Raw genomic sequence first — 20,005 nt, 5'->3', positions numbered from 1 at the left:
GCGGGGCCAGGGGTGACTGCACCCCTCCGCCCTGCTCCCACACCATGGTGCGCAGGATGACGGTGCTGAACAAGGACATGGTCCCACGTGATCCCGCCTGCAGTGTCTTGCTGTAACAGAGCCCCACAGGACACTGGGGGGCTCAGGTCTCTGCCCACCCATCTCCTGGGTGGGATACGAGGGATGGGGAAGAGTCACTCACATCCTGCCAGGGACAACAGGGCCTCCAGTGGGTTGCATTCGCCTGTGGTGGCCCTGCCTTTTCTATCTCCGAGCACCAGAACCCATCATGCACACACCACCTGCTAAACACAACTTAACGACTCCTGCGTAGGAACAAAAGAAATCCTAACAATGGTTTAGGCCCATTACTAGATGGAGATGGTAAACCCCTTAATCGCGATGCAGAAAAGGCAGACGTGGTCAGTAAATATTTCTGTTCTGTATTCAGAAAGAAGCGTGTTGATGTGTTTGTGGCACGTGAAAATGATGTCTGGGGGAGGAGGAGGATTTCCAGTCCACTGGTAATCAAGGAGGATGTTGAATGACGTCGGCTAGGGATAAACGTTTTAGCTTGCATCCAAGAGTCCTAAAAGAGTTGGCTGAGGAGATCTCTGATGTAAATTTTTAATAAGTCTGGGAATACCGGGGAAGCTCCAGAAACCTGGAAGAGTGCTAATGTGCCAATATTCAAAAAGGGCAAGTGGAATGACCCAGATCGCTGTAGGCTGACTAGCCTGACATCAATCCCGGCCAAAATAACGGAAAAATTGATATGGGATTCAATTCATAAAGAATTAAAGGAAAGGAATATAATTAATACCAGCCAATATGGTTTTATGGAAAATAGGTCTTGATTTCGTTCTTTGAGGTGATTACGAGTTTGGTTGACGAAGGTCACTGCGTAGAGGTAATGTACTTAGACGCTTGTATGGCCTTTGACTTTGTACCACATGACATTCTGATTGGAAAATTAGCATTATCCAATGTCAGTAAAGCGTATGTGAAATGGAGTAAGAACTGGCTAACTGACTGATCTCAGTGAGTGGCGAGTGATCAAGTGAAATCACTGCTGATACAATTTGCGGATGATGCAAAGGTAGGCAGAGCAGTAAACAAAGTTGAGGACAACTCCGGATTCTCTGAAGGGGATCAGCTTGGTGGGTTTAAAGCTACTCTAAGGAGGATACTGCTGCTTTCGACGTGACTGGCCGACTGCTGTAGGTTAGGAGGGGAGCACTTCGCATTGCTCTGGGTGTGTGCACTTGAGGGGCTGGAAGAATGGAGGTGCAATGAGGTGCACTGGCAGAGCTGGGACCAGATAGCAGCGGGTGCTGCAGATGAGGAGGTAAGTGCAGAGCTGTGTGTAGGATGGAGGGTGTGTTTACGGTGCACCCAGTAGGGTTGCCAACCCTCCTGGTTTCGCTGGGAGTCTCCCGGAATCGGGTTCTATCTCCCGGAGGTTACTGAAGCCAAACCAGGAGATTTTAGGCCATTAAACGTCGGGCGGCGCAGCGGGGTTAAGGCTAGAGACAAGCAAATCATGGCCAAGTGCCAGCTCAGGGGCATCTACTCTGCAACCAGAGGTGTGGCCACAGCCCGTGTAGTGAGGGCCCAGGGCTAAGGCAGGCTCCCTACCTGACCTAGCTTTGCATGGTTCCCGGAAGCGGCCGCTAGGTCCCTGCAGCCCCATGGTGCATGGGCGGCCAGGGAGGCTCCACACGCTGCCCCCACCCTAAGTGCCAGCTCTGCAGCTCCCATTGGCAGGGAACCATGACCAATGGGAGCTGCGAGGGTGATGCCTACGGGTGCGAGGGCAGCATGCGGAGCCTCCCTGGCTGCCCATGCGCCTAGGGGCTGCAGGGACCTGGCGGCTGCTTCCTGGGAACTAAGCGCCACCGGGACCCCGAACCCCCCTCCCGCACCCCAACCTCCTGCCCCAGCCCAGAGCCCCATCCTGCACCCCAAATCCGTCATCACTGGCCCCACCCCAGAGCCCGCACCCCTAGCCTGGAGCCCCCTCCTGCACCCAAACTCCCTCCCAGAGCCAGCGCCCTCCCCAACCCTCTGCCCCAGCCCGGAACCCCTTCCCGCATCCAAACTCCCTCCCGAGCCCACACCCCCCCACACACACCCCTGCCCCCTCCTGCACCCCAAATCCCTCATCACTGGCCCCACCCCAGAGCCCACACCCCCAGCCTGGAGCCCCCTCCCGCAACCAAACTCCCTCCCAAGCCCATACCCCCCCACACACACCCCTGCCCCCTCCTGCACCCCAGATCCCTCATCCCTGGCCTCACCCCAGAGCCAGCACCCCCTCCCACACTCCAAACCCCTTGGCCCCAGCCCCGAGCCCCCTCCTGCATCCTAAACCCTCATCCCCAGCCCCACCCCAGAGCCTGCACCCCCAGCTGGAGTCCTCATCCCTCCCCTCACCGCAACCCCCTGCCCCAGCCCAGAGCCCTCTCCTGCACCCCAAGCCCCCCAGCCCCACCCCGAGCCCACACCCCCAGCTGGAGCCCTCACCCCTTTCCCTCACCCTAACCCCCTGCCCCAGCCCGGTGAAAGTGAGGAGGGTGGGGGAGAACGAGCGAAGGAGGGAGGAGGGAATTGAGCGAGCGGGGGCAGGGCCTCGGGGAAGGGGCAGGGCAGAGGGTGGGGCAGGGGTGTTCGGTTTTGTGCCGTTAGACAGTTGGCAACCCTACCTACATCTGGTTGGGGTCAGAGCTACACAGGGGTCAAGTCGGGGGTTTTATCACTTTGCGAGAGGAATCCGAGTGGTTTGTTGCGTTTTTCAAAGAAAGGTGGCCAGCATGTTCGCATTGCCTGGATTATAAAATCCCTCGCTCTAAAACCGAAATGGCTTTGGGAGGGATGTGCTTTGCATTAGGAATTAAACCGGGGTTGGGCGGGGGGAGAATAAGTAATAAAAAGGCGCAGTGACAGGCATGAAGTCGTCAAGCCCAAAGGTATTACAAAAAAAGCAGCATTTCGGATCAGAACACAATCTTCTCCCAGGCTTAAATGAACCTGAAATGTGTATTCTAGGAAACTCAATCTAATGGAGCCACTGTGGGCCAGATCTCCCACTGGGGCAAATTGGGGTAGCCTCTCTGAAGTCAGGGGATCTGCTCCACTTCAGACTAGCTGCGGTTCCCCGTGGGCCTTCCCCCACCCGACACACTGGCTGCCCGTGGGGGGTTATTTTTACATTATTATAAAAGGAAACAATCCCTTTCCTTAATCCAAAAGCATTCTGTGGTTTTAATCTCTGCGGCTGCCTCCTCTCTTTGATTTCCTTCCCCCGGGACCCCCCCGACACACACCTGGGCCAGCCTAGTGGTACCCACCCCTCTGCGCGGCTAATTGGATTCTTTTTGAAGGCCCACTGATGCTTCCCGCAGAGCTTGCTGGAGGATTGTGCTTTAGAAACACTTAGCTCTCTTGCATAGATTTCCTGTGCATGGGATTTTGTGCCCCCTCCTGTCTTTGTGTTTGCGAAGGGAATTGCATGCAAACAGGATCCTTGTTGCTCTGAGAGGGTCCCAAAGCTCATCCCCCTCCCAAAGTCACAGCTATCCTCTGCTTGTGATGTACTGTGTCCAGTTTTGGGCCCCCCACTACAGAAAGGATGTGGACAAATTGGAGAGAGTCCTTCGGAGGGCAACAAAAATGATTAGGGGGCTGAGGCACATGACATATGAGGAGAAGCTGAGGGAACTGGGCTTGTTTAGTCTGCAGAAGAGACGAGTGAGGGGGGATTTGATAGCAGCATTCAACAATCTGAAAGGGGGCTCCAAAGAGGACGGAGCTCGGCTGTTCTCAGTGGTGGCAGATGACAGAACAAGGAGCAATGGTCTCAAGTTGCAGTGCGGGAGGTCTAGGTTGGATATCAGGAAATACTATTTCACTAGGAGGGTGGTGAAGCACTGGAATGCGTTACCTAGGGAGGTGGTGGAATCTCCATCCTCAGAGGTTTTTAAGGCCCGGCTTGACAAAGCCCTGGCTGGGATGATTTAGTTGGGGATTGGTCCTGCTTTGATCAGGGGATTGAGCATTGAGTCCCAAATGGGGTTGGGAACCAGAGGAGTAGATGGGCACATGCTCTGCTAGTGGAAAAAGGGCTCATTCCGTTAAAGGCACCAGAGCCGCTCTGTCACCCTGGGCTGATGCCTGACTCGGTGCATCCATGCACGACCATGCTCTTAGAGTGTACGCTGTCCAGGGCAGAAAGATACTAGTACACTTTAGGGTCTATCTAAATAAATACATAATAATCCTCCCATTAAGAGGGGAAGTTGTTATTTTTAGCCCTTCCTCTAATGGGAAAATAAGATCCTGTATATCTTCTAAATATAGATAAATCAATGCACAGGGTAGCAATTCTAGCCAGGAGAATTTTCACACAGGACGTAAGTCGTAGCCACAAAATATATGCAGGCAAGGGTACTTTCATTGCGCCCACTCAACCCAGACTGGCGCAGGTACCAATTAACTGTCCCTGTACCAAGGGAACGGCAATGACCCAGCTGTGCTCCTGGTGGAGGCATCCAAGCCATTGCACCGAGAGGAAGGCTGTAAGTCTTTGCTACAGGGAGCCGTTTGTTTAGGGCTCACTTCCTTGAATGGGAACAGTAAGACTCCCCTGATGCCAGTATTCCCAGTATCGGGCCCTTCAGCTGCCTTAGTGGGGCTTATATATGCACGCATCTATTGGCACGTGCAGTCCCCTACTTCGTACATGCAAGGGTGGGCTTGGAGCCAAAATGCACGGATGCAGCAAAGATCCCCCGCGCCTGGCTGACCTCGTGTCTCGTCCTGTCTCAGGTGGGGACTGCCATTGACACTAATGAGGAACCAATTCCATGCGGCAAAGCCCTTTCCTCCCTCCCCCACAATTGGCACGAATTGGCTCCCTTGTGGGCAGACTTGGTGGGGAGGCTGAGAAATGAACAGACTGCGCTCCCCTTTCTTTTCTAGATTATAGGTCTTCTGAGTCAGGGCCGAGCTGCACTGGCCAGGTGATTTGTAGGATGCTTGTGCTTCCTTTGCCAAGGCTGGATAATCCAGGACCTTAGTCCCCAGGTCTGTCCCCAGGCACCTTTCACCAGTGTCAAGTGCATTCTTTTTTTTTGAATGAATGGGTAATGTTCAGGGGGGCTGGAACAGTTTGTAGAGTGGGGGTGGCTGAGAGCCATTGAACCTTGTATATGATGGAAACCCCATCAAGCGAGAGGGTGCGGAAGCACCCCTCATCCTAGCACCTCTGGTAATGTTACGAGAGTGTTCCCCAAAAGCACTGTCTGGATCTATGTAGGTAGGTAGTTCATAGCTGACAGTGCCAGCAGATGGCGCTCAAGAGCGCGCAGCAGACGCAGAGCTGGTTGGAAAGGCTCGGAAGGAATGGTTTTTCCACTGGAAAATACCAATTTTGTCAAACGTGAAACGTTTTGTGGAAACGTGTCACCAATGATGAAAATTCTTTTGGGAAGAAAAATGGCAAAAAGCATTTCTCTGAAGTTGAATTATCGCATTCGAACCTATTCAAACTAGAACCTTTTGATTTTCCATTTTGAACTGACTTTTCATTTAATTTGTTAAGTACTATAATAGAATTAATTCATGGGGAAAAGTCAACATTGGAACAAAAGGTTTTGATAGACCTGAAGCATTTTTTTTCTCCAGAATTTCATTTTGCAGGAAATTTAGAAATTTCTTGTTTTCCTTCTATTTTGGAGCCACAGAAATTTCAAAATTGTGAAACTGCAAAGTCTGGGTCCTGCTCTGCTATATTCAGAGGCTTCTAGGACCAATAAAACCTCTTGTGCAATACAACGGGCTTACGCTGGGCAGCTCTTCACGCATTTCTTTTCTTCTTCTTCTTAAAGGAACAGTATCATTTCTGCTACGACATAGCACTGGAATACCTGGAATCACTGGAGACAAGATAGCATCATGCCGGAAGATGGAAAGCAAATGTTTGTTTAGGGTTCACGCCAAACATGCATTTTACACTCGGACTTTGAGCTAGTGCGACTGGCGAGGGGGGGAGGGGAATAATAATGGACGGAATAAAAAAAATACAATAATGAAAAACAAAAGGCAGGACGTGGGGAAATGTCGGCCATGATAGAGCGTCATCCTCCTGCTCTCCATCTCCCAAACCCTCTTTCCACCCTCATGGGACAGAGCTCAAACGGGTTGGTTGCCAGCACTCGTTCCATTACATGGTGATGCCTCTGTGACAGCCAGGACTGTGAAACATACAAGGGCGAGTAAGAGGACTTCACCCGTGGACACCTTTGGACACATCCAGCGCACGGAGCAGACCATGGCTAAAGCAGAAGCAAAGTAGGAAGGGAAAAAAGAGAGGAATTCCAGCCTGTTTCTCAGTGATGGTTACAAAGGATTTATGGAAACAACAGTAGTTGGGTTTTTTGAATTGTATTTTAAGTCTAAGCAGCTTTTCAGAGGAGCCCAGAAGGTCCTCTGCAGGTTTTGGCCTCTGTGGAGACACAAGCCATGTTGGAGTGAAGACACTAAAACGAGTTGTGTCGTTTTCAGTCTCAGTTTTAATCATGAGTTTGATGTTCGCTAATGGATGCCAGCTTCCCGAGAGAGAGTCCTATTTTATTTGTGTGTGTCCCCAGAGCATATAGCCCCTTGGCAGATGTGGGAATGGGGGAATCCAGGTTGTGTAACATTGGGCAGGGGCATAACGGCTGCTCCTGTCCAGTGCTCACACCCAGCCTAAGCGATCCTGCCGAGGTTTTCTGAAGTGGCTAAGTGATTTTGGGTGCCTCAATCTTTTGGGTGCCCACAACGAGGTATGTTAAAGACCTCTGATTTTCAGAGGGTGAGTTTTCAGCCCTTCCTGGAAGGTCCTTTCAAGGTGTCTCAAACTGGGTGCCCAAAAGTTGAGACGAGCACAATCACCTGGTCATCTTGGCCTTCCGTGAGTGTTGTTTCACAGCCTCCTGGAACCAGTCGCCTTGCCACTGGCTGCTGCTGCGCTCAAAGGACACCAGCAGTCAGCAACTAAGCAGGAAGGGACCTTCTAAGTGGGCGGAGTCAGTGTTGCCAGCACCAGATGGCACGTGGGAATAGGTCTGGGCTGGGTAGCCACAGCTGGAAGCAGTGTGGGCCTCAGAAGTAAGGCCAAAATGTTTTAGTCAGGAGGGTCAAATACAACCCTCAGGTTGGAGCCAGGTAAATCCAGAGGAACCCCACAGAGTGGCCAGATCCTGCTCTCAATTACAGCTGGTGTAAATCAGAGTGTTTCCTTTTGAAGCCAGTGGGACAAAATCTACTATGGTAAATGCAGAGGAATTCCATTGCAATGGCAGCCCAGAGGCTGCAGGCGGTTACACGCTGGTAAATCTAGATCCAACTAAGGGTACGTCTTCACTACCCGCCGTATCGGCGGGTAGCAATCGATTTATCCGGGATCGATATATCGCGTCTCATTAAGATGCGATATATCGATCCCCGAACGCGCTCCCCGTCGACTCCGTAACTCCACCAGAGCGAGCGGCGGTAGCGCAGTCGACGGGGGAGCCGCGGCCGTCGATCCCGCGCTGTGTGAACCCCAGGTAATTCGATCCAAGATACTTCAACTTCAGCTATGCTATTCGTGTAACTGAAGTTGCGTATCTTGGATCGATACCCCTCCCCCCCAGTGTAGACCAGCCCTAAGTGATATTTGTAGCAAGTCCTCTGTTATCAGGGCAGGTTTCTCGTCTCTGAAATGGGAGCAGAATGTGTCCCAGGGGTGGGCAAACTACGGCCCGTGGGCTGCTTCCGGCCCGTCAGACGTTTTTATCCGCCCCTCGAGCTCCCACCGGGGAGCGGGGTTGGGGGCTTGCTCCAGCCCAGAGCACCCGCCAAGGAACAGGGTCAGGGGCTTGCCCTGCTCCGCCCGCCCTGCGCTCCCCAGCCCCCGACTCACAATTCCCTGGATGAGCACCATCTTCCAACACACACAGCCACACTGCGCAGGTGCGACTTCACTGTGCTGTTTCCTGGATCAGAACCCCCCCACCCACGCGGCAGTGCACCCAATCTCCTCCCGCTCTCCTACGGCCCCACCCTCCTGCCATGATACATTATTGATGTGGCCAAACTTTAGGGTTTCTGGTTGGGTTGATCCCACCTATTGACGGGGGTTGGTGTCAGCGGTCACTTTACTTCATCCTGCTGTCAGGGCTGGAAGAAAGGTTCATTCCAGCAGGACGCAGCCCAGGCAGTCTTCAGCTCTTGGGGTGATGTACAGCAAGGTTTCTCCTCCGTAGCTCAGCCCCGGAATCCTTTTGTGTTTCTCTGTTACCCTCAGCAGGTATTAACTTGGAGCGGGTTGTGGGCCCCTGACAGCCAGTCTGACTTGGGCTTGGCCTGGAATTCCCCTGGAATTCCCCTCTATTCGGCATTGGTGAGGCCTCATCTGGAGTACTGTGTCCAGTTTTCGGCCCCACGCTACAAGAAGGATGTGGAAAAATTGGAAAGAGTCCAGCGGAGGGCAACACAAATGATTAGGGGGCCGGAGCACATGATTTATGAGAAGAGGCTGAGGGAACTGGGATTATTTAGTCTGCAGAAGAGAAGAGTGAGGGGGGATTTGATAGCTGCTTTCAACTACCTGAAAGGGGGTTCCAAAGAAGATGGAACTAGACTGTTCTCAGTGGTACCAGGTGACAGAACAAGAAGTAATGGTCTCAAGTTGCAGTGGGGGAGGTCTAGGTTGGATATTAGTAAAAGCTTTTTCACTAGGAGGGTGGTGAAGCACTGGAATGGGTTACCTAGGGAGGTGGTGGAATCTCCTTCCTTAGAGGTTTTTAAGGTCAGGCTTGACAAAGCCCTGGCTGGGATGATTTAGTTGGGGATTGGTCCTGCTGTGAGCAGGGGATGGGACTAGATGACCTCCTGAGGTCCCTTCCAACCCTGAGATTCTATGATTCTATGAACCCGATGGTTTAACTGTCGCTTGTTTTCAGTGTTCACAGGTGAGCTGTTAAAAAGCCACTTTGCCGTCCCAGATCTGTGAGGGCTCAGTGCTCCACTGAGCAGCTCGGTTCCAGCCTTGTGCCACAAACGGCTCGAACGAGCAGCAGCCGGATGGAGGCACGTGTGCTATCTGCCACCCTAGACTCAGAGAGCTGGGGGGTTGCCAGTTTGACTCGAAGACCAGGCTCTGCTCTTCCGCTCCAAGACAGAATTACTGCTCTGCTTTATGGTGCTGTGTGCAGCCAACCCTTCTACTATCTGCTCCTTTCCATCGCTACGCCCAGGCTGTCAATGATTCCCTCTAGCTAAGCTACTTCTGTGTCTTTGTAGCTTCCCTGAGCCCCAGTGACCACCACGAACAGGGGACCACTTACCCTACCATATTGGACTGCGCCATGGTATGTGTGGGGCCTCCTAGACTTTGACTGGGAAATGCCGTGCTAAATTCAACCATCACCCAATTCAACCTACAGGAGCCGCTCGGTAGTTCATCTGTTCAGAGAGGAATCAGAACTGAAGGGCAACTCCTCAGTTTGTATTAATTGGCATGGCTGCATTGCAGTCAGTGGAGCGATGCTGATGTACGCCAGCTAAATATCTGGCCCTGTAAGCCCAGTAACTCTTCATAGAAGTGTAGGACTGGAAGGGACCTCGAGAGGTCTTCTAGCCCAATCCCCTGCACTCAAGGCAGGACCATAGGCGCCGACTTCCCCGCTGTCCCCTGGGTCCTCGACCCCAGCTCTGCTCCGCCACTGCCCCCACTCCACCCCTTCCATGCGGCCCCCCGCCTCTTCCCGCCCCCATTCCAACCCCTTCCCCAAAGTCCCCGCCCTAACTCTGCCCCCTCCCTGCCCCTATTCCAACCTCTTCCCCAAATCTCTGCCCTGGCCCCGCCTCTTCCCCGCCTCCTCCCCTGAGTGTGCAGCGTTCCTGCTCCTCCCCCTACCTCCCAGCTGGGAGGTAGGCGGAGGAGCGGGGACGCGGCACACTCAAGGGGGGGAAGAGATGGAAGAGGGAGGGGAGCTTGGCTGCCAGTGGGTGCAGAGCACCCACTAATTTTTCCCCGTGGGTGCTCCACCCACGGAGTCGGCGCCTGTGGGCAGGACTAAGTATTATCTAGACCAGCGGTTCTCAAACTTCAGCACCCCAAGGACTCCCATTTTGATTTTAAAATTTTCATGGACCCCCAAGCTCCCCCGCTCTGCCCCAGGCCCTGCCCTCACTCTACCCCTTCCCCCAAGACCCCGCCCCCCCTCTTCCTGCCCCTGCTCCACCCCTACCCCTCCTCTTCCCCACCTCTTTCCGCCCCCTCCCCCAAGCACACCCCATCCCCACTCCTTTCCCTCCCTCCCAGCATCTCCTGCGCGCCGGGGAACAGCTCTTCCCCACATGCAGGAGGCGCTGGGTGGGAGAGAGATGAGTTGAGGGGGGCGGGGGGAGTTGATCAGTGGGGCCCGCTGATCCCCTGGAATACCCTCACGGATCTAGACCATCCCTGAGAGGGGTTTGTTCCAGTTGAACTTGTCTGGCAGCCTGATCCATCTCCCAGTGCTCAAGGCCTTGTTTTGGGAACAGTCTCAGGACATTGGCTTTTCCGACTGCCCAAGACCGGGGAGGGACCACTTGGATGGCTGGCAGTCGGGCCTCGCTGGAGGTCATTCACTCGGACTGAAGGAACATTTTCTGCCAAAGCTGCTTTTAAATGGAGAATTTGCTTTCCAACAAAAATGGAAGAATGTGCAGAAAATATCCATTTTCATTAAAAAAAAAACAACACATTTGTTTATTTGATGACAACCTGAAGAAATATTTTACCCAAGATGAAAACATTTTCTTTTTCCTCCGAATTTTTGGTGAGCGGAAAGAAATCATTTCCCAGCCAGCTCCAGTGCTCCATCCCCAACACCTAGCAGCGGGGTGGAGAAAAATCCCCCTCAGCAATGGGACGGGTGGGGGTGAGAGCGGCCTCTTGCTTCCTCCGGGTGGCACACACACTCCACAGAGGGCCCAATCCAAACCCATTGCAGTCGGGCAGCGTTAGAGCCGGGCTCAGTGTGGAGAAGGCACTGACTGCTCTGCCGTGCGTAAGAGCTTCTCTGTTCAACGGCTGAATCGCACTTATATTCTGGAAGCAGTGGGATGGCGCCAAACCCTCCTGCCAGGGGCCTGCTTACTGCAAATGTGGGTGGCTTCACGTCTTGCGGTGCCGGACTGGGCACGGATCTTGTCATTGCTGGAAGGGCATTGGCATAGTGGCAGGTGTGCAAAGAGCAACACGAATGATTTAGTGGCTGGAGGCGACTGGCCTGCGAGCAAAGCTGTGAGGGAGTAAATCTGCCTAGCTTGGGTAAAGGGCGGCCATGGGAGAACAGTCTACAAATATGGACAGGGGGTAAATAGCTGGGAGGGAGAAGAGCGGCTTGCACGGGCCCAAGGGGTAGAACTAGGAGCAATGGGATGACGTAAGGCAAAGGGAATTTAGACTGAATCCCAGGGGAAAGTTTTGTAACGCTGATGTCCATTGGGGTCAAATGGGACTGGTGTTGGAGACGCCATCTGATGAGTCGTGTCGCTGGGAAAATGCTTCGGAGAATGTACTGGGTAGTGTACGCCCACGTAGGCCAAAGAAACTATATCAGTGATGAGTTTAACCCAGTGTCTGGACTAATCTTGACTCTGCCTCCATAGGGCAGGGTTCGGTGACACACCACATCTTTTGCATGGCTCTCATTTTGAGTCGTCTTGCTTTGCTGCAGCCATAGCATTCTCAAACATCCGTATGTCTGATACTTAGGTGGAAGCAGCATCCCAGTGCTCAACCCACTCAGTCCACCTGCACGGCTTTATTCTTGATACTGAATCTGAATCGATTCCTGCAGAACCAATGACTGGAGCAGCCTGTGCTCCCCTGCTCACCACCTTGGTGTTTCCTTCTTGAGACCCTGCTGTGGTCTCTGGGCAGGCCGTGCTACGCTAGGAGTCAGTTCTCAGCACTGCAGGTTGTAAATCTGGAGGTTTATGGTGCTAGTCCTGGATTCGGCACTGGGATAACCCAGTTCAGAATCTGTCCGGTGGCCTTGAGTTAGGAAACTCGAAAGAAAATGCAAAAACGTCGGGTGTGGAAGATTTGCTGTCGAGGCCAGGCTATCACCCCAAATCCCTGGCTTTTTGTGACTATTTCACACAGTCCTAGTGATCACTCACTCCAAGGGCTACACAATTGCCTCCTTCTTCCCTGCCCGCTGGTAACGATCTTGGGGGTTCCTTAACTAAGGAACGAGAAAGGAATAAAACTTTACTAAAGCAAACTGGAGAGCTACTGTGGTGAACTGCTGCACGCAGCCATGCAGTGTTCCCAACATCACCCCCCGCCCCCGCCACCTCCAGGGCACACTCACAACATAGCCCCTTATGAGGGAGCGTCTCCAACTCACAATCTTTCATAACCATCTCTCTGCACTGCCTTCCCACCTTGACGCAATGGCTGAGCATTTACAGAGCAGCAGACGCTCCAGTGATGCCTCCCAGTTTGGAGTAACCCCAGTACCTGCATTAAAAGCCTGAATTGAAATAAAACGTTGTCTGGATCGCCCTCAGTCCTGTTCACAAGTTTAATGTCGTCTCTTTGGAAAGCCTGCTGGAGGTGCTGCCTGGAGAAGGATGTGCGTGGGTGGGTCATAGCAGCGCAGTGTTCTTGCATTGGTTCTTCCTTCCTGGCCAACGCCAAGAGAAATAGTGCAATACATGATGTAAATCAGATGATGGGCGCTTTGATAGCTAAGGCTTGGTCCTTGTGATTGCCACCACCAATGGAACCCTGGCTCTCCAAGTCCAAGGGGAAGCTGGGATTAAAAATGGGTTGGCTTTCGTTTCTGGAAATAAACAAGTCAATATCAGGATTTGCCATGAACAAAAAAATGTCACGTTTTGTCTTGCAGAACTAGGAAACTTTTTCTGGTTTTTGAGTGAGTTGCTTCTCCCCAAAGCTCCCACTTGGTGCCTCCATTGTGGGCTGTTTGTGCATCACCTACAATTTATTCTGACCAGAGGGCGGAAAATATTCTACAGCGTGATTCCCCCGCTCTCCCACTCATTTGTTCTGATGCTCGCAGGTGAAATGCTACCAGAAAGGCATGCAAAAAAAAAAATAAATAAAAATTCCAAGCCCCCTCCCCCCATTCAGTCTGGAGGTGAAACCAGAGGCCGGCTGAGTTGTATATACGTTTTACAAGCAAGTTTTTGATATTCTCTTTGATGGCCGTCTCTGAATTTTTAGTGCCGCTCTTGAGAAGGGCAAGCTTTAAAAAATCGAAGTGCTATAACAACTAACCAATCTTCAACTCCTAAAGAGACGTTAGTACAACATGAGGCAAGGACATCCTGTACATAGCCATATAGATCTATAAATATATATATATATATATACACACTGTTCTTAATATGGATAATGTTTATCGGTATTACAAATACAGTGGTGCTTTTTTTCTTTTTAATAAAATTTTTTTAAAAACTCAATGAAATAAAAAATTCAAAGCAAGAAATACCAAAATTGAATTGTTTTTGTCCACGGTAATCTCGGGATGGCTGCTTAAGAATGAGGGAAACGGCAAAAGAGACTGATGCTGATGGTCATGTTCAATCGACAGAGGCAATGGGATGATTGCAGGTCTCTGCTTAGTGGACAACGAGGAAGGGACTGGTGCGTTGGTGGGGACGGGTAAGAGGGATGCCCAGAGAGTGGCATTGCTAATGTGGCTTGTACCACGCACACCTGGCTGTTCTTAACTTTCTGTTTTTCTTTGGCTTTCTTTTCAGAAAAATCAGTTGCATAAATAAATGTTCCAATCTTGTGACGGCCTCTGAGTTTCTTTCACTGGCTCCTGTTCGTGACGCTTTCACATGATTGTTTCCAAGGCTTTCTTGTCCTCTTCTTGCTGGGCAAGCTATGGCTCTAGGGCGCCCCGATCCAGATTCAGTTGTACAGCACTATCCCAATGGAGGGGTTCTGATCCATGACTGGCGCTCTGCCTGCAATGCATTTGATGATGATGATAATGTAGGCGTGGGGCAAGCAGGGCATTCTCTGAAGACCTTGGTGGTAGAGCTGGCACCATAAAGCAGGATAAGGCTGCTAGGGTGGCACTGTGGCAACTTTCACCCGGCAATAATGCAAGGCTACAAGGCTCATAAACTCATGAAACATTTGCGTCTCAGGCTGAAGTTTTTCATGCTTGGTCTTAATAATAATTTATTGCTGCAGCCGGAGCAGCAGCTGCACTAGCTGCTAATGGCACGCTTAGAGCTGCGGTTCACTCAGTCACTTCACCAGGCTTGTGTTCGTCCTGGGCATGGCAAAGGGACGGTTTGTGATAAGAGCCAGAGGGCCAGAACTGCAAAGGACGGGAAGTCCAGTGGAACAATGCCAATTTACACCAGCTGGGGAGCTGGCTGATTGGTTTCAGTAGCAATGCTGATTTACGCACCGAAGGGGAGCGGGGATGTGGGGGGGGGTCCGGCCCAGGGCATTTCTGGCAGTGTCATTTGTGTTGCAAAGATTAATGCCGCCTTTTTGGAGATGAAGGGCAGAAAAGTTGGAAACTAAGGGGTAGGGTCTAGAGTCTCAAAGGTATTTAGGCTCCTAACGTCCAGCAAAACCAATGGGAGTTAGGCGCCTAAATGGCTGCGGCTCTGAGCCTAGAGCCATAAAGTGATGTAGGCACCAACTGCCAGACGAGGGATCATGGCTATGAAGGCCAAGAAGCGTGAGGCACGTGAGGGCGGGGCTTGGGCCACACCCCTCTCGTCACCAGTTTTATCCTGGCTAGTACAGAGCAGCTGTTTTCCTTAGGCGGATCTATGAGTTCAACCTTCTTATCCTGCTAATATCTTTTAGGAGTTTCCCCAGATGCTAGGAGATAACGCTGGAGAATATTAGAACGTGGGGTAATTTAAGAAACAGCCAGGCTAGCTTGAGATGAGGGCGACCTGAGTTCAAGTGCTTGCCCCGCGTGACCTTGGAGAAATCACTTAGGTTCAGATTCTCAAAGGTATTTAGTGACCTAATGCCCATTGAAATTGAACCCTTCTGTGTCTACAATGGGGCTAACCGCACTAGCCCCCCTAGCAGGGGTTGTGTGAGGATAAATACATCAAAGACTGCGAGGTGCGCAGATACTGTGGGGCTTGGGGCGGGTCATGGAAGTACCTACAATAGAAACTTGGCGCTCGCCCGTCCCAAGCCCTGTTACCCAGAGTGGGCGAGAACTGGCCATCACTGACAATGCCACACAAATTCCTTGAATGCATTTCCCAGCTGGACCATAAAAGCCCATTGTGAGCAGGAGCGTCCCTGGAAGAACGCCCCTGCTTTGTCTGACGTGATTTATTTATTACAAAGCCACCTTCAGCTTAATGGGCTGTGATATGAAACGTTTCCAGTGAACGTCGAGGCTTCATTTAATGGAGCACAAGGAAAAAAAAATTATAATTGAGTCGTCGGGATTGTTTTTCATCTTTAATTAATGCTTGTGAAGGATGCCGTAATTACATTTGGCCACTAAATAATAAAAAGGAGAATGATGCAAATTAAAACCAAGAGCTGTATTTATAGAGGGCTGTCACTGTGCCATTGCCACTCAGGCTGTTATATCGCTGGCCCAGAGCCATGCTCTGTAAGAAGTGTTGTTTCTTCTTCGAGTGATTGCTCATGTGTATTCCACAATAGGTGTGCGTGCTGGCCATGTGCACCGGTGCTGGAAGTTTTCCCCCTAGCAGTACCTGTAGGGGAGCGCCCTAGCGACCCCTGGAGTGGCACCTCCATGGCGCGGTATAAGGGGCGCTGTGTGCTCCCCCCACTCTCAGTTCCTTCTTGCTGCCAGTGAAGGTGCTTCGGAACTGCTCTGCTCCAGCTTTGCTGTAGCATATCCCCAAAACTGCTTGTTTGTTCAGTGTATGGTACCTCTAGTTAGTTTAGTTTAGCTGGTTAGAGCGCCCAGGCTGGGGCATGCCCCGTGCCCTGGGTTTTAAGTTGTGCAACACTTGTAGGCGATCTGTGCCACTGAGTGATCCTCACGCGGACTGTCTGAGCTGTTTGGGGAAACCCATCTCAGCGATGGCTGCAAGATTTGCAAGTCATTTAAGCCTCGGACCGAGAGAGAAAGGGACATTAGGTTCTGGGCTATTCTGATGGAGTCGGCGCTGACCCCGGCTTCGGCGCGCCGCTTCCGAGTTGGTGGTGTCGGTGCGCGGCAACCCTTTGGCGCCATCGACCAGTCGGCACTGCTCCCTGGCCATGAGGCACACCAAGAAGGCTAGAAAGAGGCCGTCTTCACCACTGCACTGGAGTAAACCCGGGACAGAGGCTAGACCCATGTTGGGCAGTCCTCGATCCCCACTGGCCTCTAGGCCTCCAACTCAAGTCGAGTGGAGTAGCCTGGCCCATTCAGAGCAGGCCTCCCCGGAGGTCCAGATACCCTTCACACAGGAGGCCCTGCAGGCGGCCCAGGATGTTGTGTCTATGCCGGTACCAGGAGCACTGCCAATGTTGGCCCCGCGCTGCAGAGGAAAGCTGCCACTGGGATCTCCGCAGTCACCCCCGGCTCGGTACCGGTCTCGGTCGAGGGAACGTTCCCGATGCTGTTTGCCGCCCAGCGTCCATTCAGGGCAAAGTCCACATGGATCGCCCTCGATGCCCACCAGACTGTCTGGCTGGGTTCCATCCAACCGAGACTCTCAGCACCGCTCCACCTCGAGGAGCGAACACCGACCGGATTGAGGCAGACGTTGCCAAAAGTCCTTGTCTCAGAGGGGCTATCGCAGCCGATCATGGCACGAACATCAATGTCATTCCGTTCGGCGTTCCGTTTCAGGACCCCGCCACGGCACTGCCTCCGCAGCCCTGGGCGTTGTTCGCTGGCGTCTCGCCGTCTCGGGTCCGCTGCCGGAGCCGATCGCGGAGCAGCTGTTACTGACGATACTGGTCCTCCACGTCAGGATCGCGGTCCCATGGTCGGCATCGGTCCTGGTGCCGCCGCTCCTCCTGGTCCGGGGACAGCGGCAGGTCATATGTAAGCCCGGCCTCCCTTCGTAGTCATCCATCGATGGGCCGGGCCAGGCCCAACAGCCAACTCCACCAGTGCCACAGCAGGTGCAGTGGCACCGGGCCTCGTGGCTGGCCCAATGGTACCAGTGGGCACCGTGACCCCCTACGCAGCCCACGGTGGGGCTCACTCGGCCAGAGCCTCAGAAGGACCATCGGCTTCCCTCTCCAGATCTCTGAGGAAGGAGTTGGTGGGACGTACATCCTCGGCATCGTGCCCGGAGACTGACCAGGTGGTGGTGGATTATCCGGTGCCGGTGGACACACAAGGTAGCACGCCGGCCTCCTCACCCTCCCCGGAAGAGGCGATTACGACCCCTCCATCCCTCAGGAGGACTTTAAATCCCACCGAGAACTCTTTAAAAGGGTGGCATCAAGCCTCCACCTCCAAGCAGAGGAGATGGAGGAGCCCTCGGATTCCCTGTTTACTGTACTGTCCTCCTCGGTACCAGGCAGGGTGGCCTTGCCTCTCCATGAAGGGGTGGCAAAAATTTCAAATGCCCTGTGACAAACCCCAGCCTCATTGGCCCCCATCTCTAAGAGAGCGGAACGCAAGTATTTGGTACCCGCCAAGGGACACAAGTACTTATACGCCCACCCTGCTCCTAATTCCCTGGTGGTCGAGTCGGTCAACCACAGGGAACGGCAGGGTCAACCAGCCCCTACCCTGAAAAATAAAGATTTAAGGAGGCTGAACTCATTTGGAAGAAAAATTTATTTGTCCTCGAGCTTCCAGTTACGGGTGGCGAACCACCAGTTCCCCTGGGCCGGTATGAGTTCAATCTGTGGGGCTCTTGGCCCAAGTTCGAGGATTCCCTTCAGGAGCAACTCTGCAGGCAGCTTCAGATGCAGCAGACACGGCTGCGCGGTCCATGGCCTCCGCGGTGTCCATGGTCTCCGCTTATAAGAAGTTGCGGGACTATAAGAGGCACCCACAGAGGCAGTCTCAGCCTGCCCCTCAGCCTGGGTCCTCCAAGGGCAAGCAAGCAGGGAAAAGGTAATTTTGATAGGATGCCCGGAGGCGCCCTGCCAGTTCTCATCAGGGATCCACCCTCAATAAAGCTCCCCTTCTCCAATCGGTTGTGTGCTTTCCTCCTGGAGTGGTCATGGCTGACCTCAGACCGATGGGTCCTCAACACCATCTCCCAGGGCTACACCCTCCAGTTTACTTCCTGCCCAATCATGCCCCGCCCCCCTCTCTCCTGGGGGACCCATCGCACGAGGCTCTGCTCGAGCAGGAGGTGGGGCGGCTCCTGGGCCTAGGAGCTGTGGAAGCGGTATCCGGGGAGTTCAAAGGCAAGGGGTACTACTCCCGCTACTTCCTTATCCCGAAGGCCAAAGCGGGGCTCAGGCCCATCTTGGACCTGCGAGGCCTGAACGAGTACATGGTGAAGCTCAAGTTCCGCATGGTCTCCCTGGCCTCCATCATCCCCTCCCTGGATCCCGGGGACTGGTACGCCGCCCGCAATCTGCAGGACGTGTATTTCCACATTCATGTATTCGAGGGGCACCAACGCTTCCTCTATTTCACGGTGGGGCAGGAACACTACCAATTTACGGTCCTCCCGTTTGGCCTGTCCACTGCCCCCAGGGTATTCACGAAATGTATGTTGGTGGTGGTGGCCTATCTCAGGCGCCGGGGGGGTCTATCTCTTCCCCTATTTGGACAACTGGTTGGTCAAGTGGCAGCTCCCGGTCACAGGTGCGGGATCACATGGTGATCACATGCGGGATCTCCTTCTGTCCACGTGCACCACTTTGGGCCTGTTGGTAAACAACACCAAGTCCACGTTAGTCCCAGTACAACATATAGGGTTTATTGGGCCGTTCTTGGATGCCTCGTCGGCCAGAGCCTCCCTCCCACCGGACACGTTCGAGACCCTGAAGGGGCTCATTGACACGGTCACAAGGTTTCCGGGGGCAACAGCCAGAGCATGCGTCCAGCTCTTGGGTCACATGTCAGCGTGCATGTATGTGGTCCGTCATGCCAGACTCAGGATGAGGCCCCTCCATCTCTGGTTGGCCTCGGAGTTCTCCCAGGCCAGGGACAGAATGGACAAAGTCCTCACAGTGCCCGAGCCACTGATCACCTCTCTACGGTGGTGGTCCTCCTCAAGAAACATGCTCCAAGGGGTCCCGTTCAGGGGAAGGGTCCCGTCACCGGAACTGGTATCCGACGCATCAGACCTGGGATGGGAGCCCATGTGGGGAATGTTCAGACCCAAGGTCTGTGGTCGGTTCAGGATCTGACCTTCCTCATAAATATCAACGAGCTCAGGCAGTCTGGCTGGCATGCATGGCCTTCCGCTCGTATCTGGAGGGCTGGGTGGTCAGGATCCTCATGGAAAATACGGCCTCGATGTTCTACATCAACAGGCAAGGTGGGGCCCGATCCTCGGCCCTCTGCTGCGAAGCCCTCAGACTGTGGGTCTTTTATATAGCCCACATCTGCCTACAGGCCTACCAGCTACCGGGCGCCCGGAACGCGCAGGCAGATCGCTTGAGCAGGGACTTCTCCTCTCAGCACGAGTGGTCTCTCCACCCAGAGGTGGTGCACAGACTTTTCCAAGTTTGGGGAACTCCGCAGGTGGACCTGTTCACGACTCGGCAGAACCGTCGCTGTCCCCGGTTCTGCTCCGGGGAGGCTGGGACGGGGCGCTATCTCCGATGCCTTCCTCCTGTCCTGGTCAGGCCAGTTCCTCTTTGCCTTTCCCCCATTCCTGCAGATCGGCAAGGTCCTGGAAAAGATAAAGATGGACAAGGCCCCGGTCCTTCTGATTTCCCCGGCATGGCCCTGGCAGCATTGGTACGGGACCCTCACGGGCCTGGTGGTTGCCCCGCCGTGGCCGTTGCCGTCCAACCCGAACCTGCTCTCCCAAGGCCAGGGCCGCCTCCTCCATGCCAACC

At 53.4% G+C, this 20,005-nt stretch overlaps 1 protein-coding gene across 1 annotated transcript in view; it reads left to right on the top strand.

The window, feature by feature from the left end:
* PTPRU (protein tyrosine phosphatase receptor type U) overlaps positions 1-6,563 on the top strand; it is a 273,624-nt gene extending 267,061 nt beyond the window's left edge. The window contains exon 30 of the mRNA XM_054011788.1: positions 5,889-6,563. Coding sequence (XP_053867763.1) covers positions 5,889-5,951 — 63 coding nt within the window. The 3' untranslated portion in view covers positions 5,952-6,563. The remainder of the gene's footprint in view (positions 1-5,888) is intronic.
* Positions 6,564-20,005: the final 13,442 nt, after the last annotated feature.

Source organism: Malaclemys terrapin, chromosome 22, assembly GCF_027887155.1.
Source record: "Malaclemys terrapin pileata isolate rMalTer1 chromosome 22, rMalTer1.hap1, whole genome shotgun sequence".
Lineage (NCBI taxonomy): Eukaryota > Metazoa > Chordata > Testudines > Emydidae > Malaclemys > Malaclemys terrapin.
The sequence above is the reverse complement of the archived record's forward strand: the minus strand, read 5'-3'. Positions and strand labels throughout refer to the sequence as shown.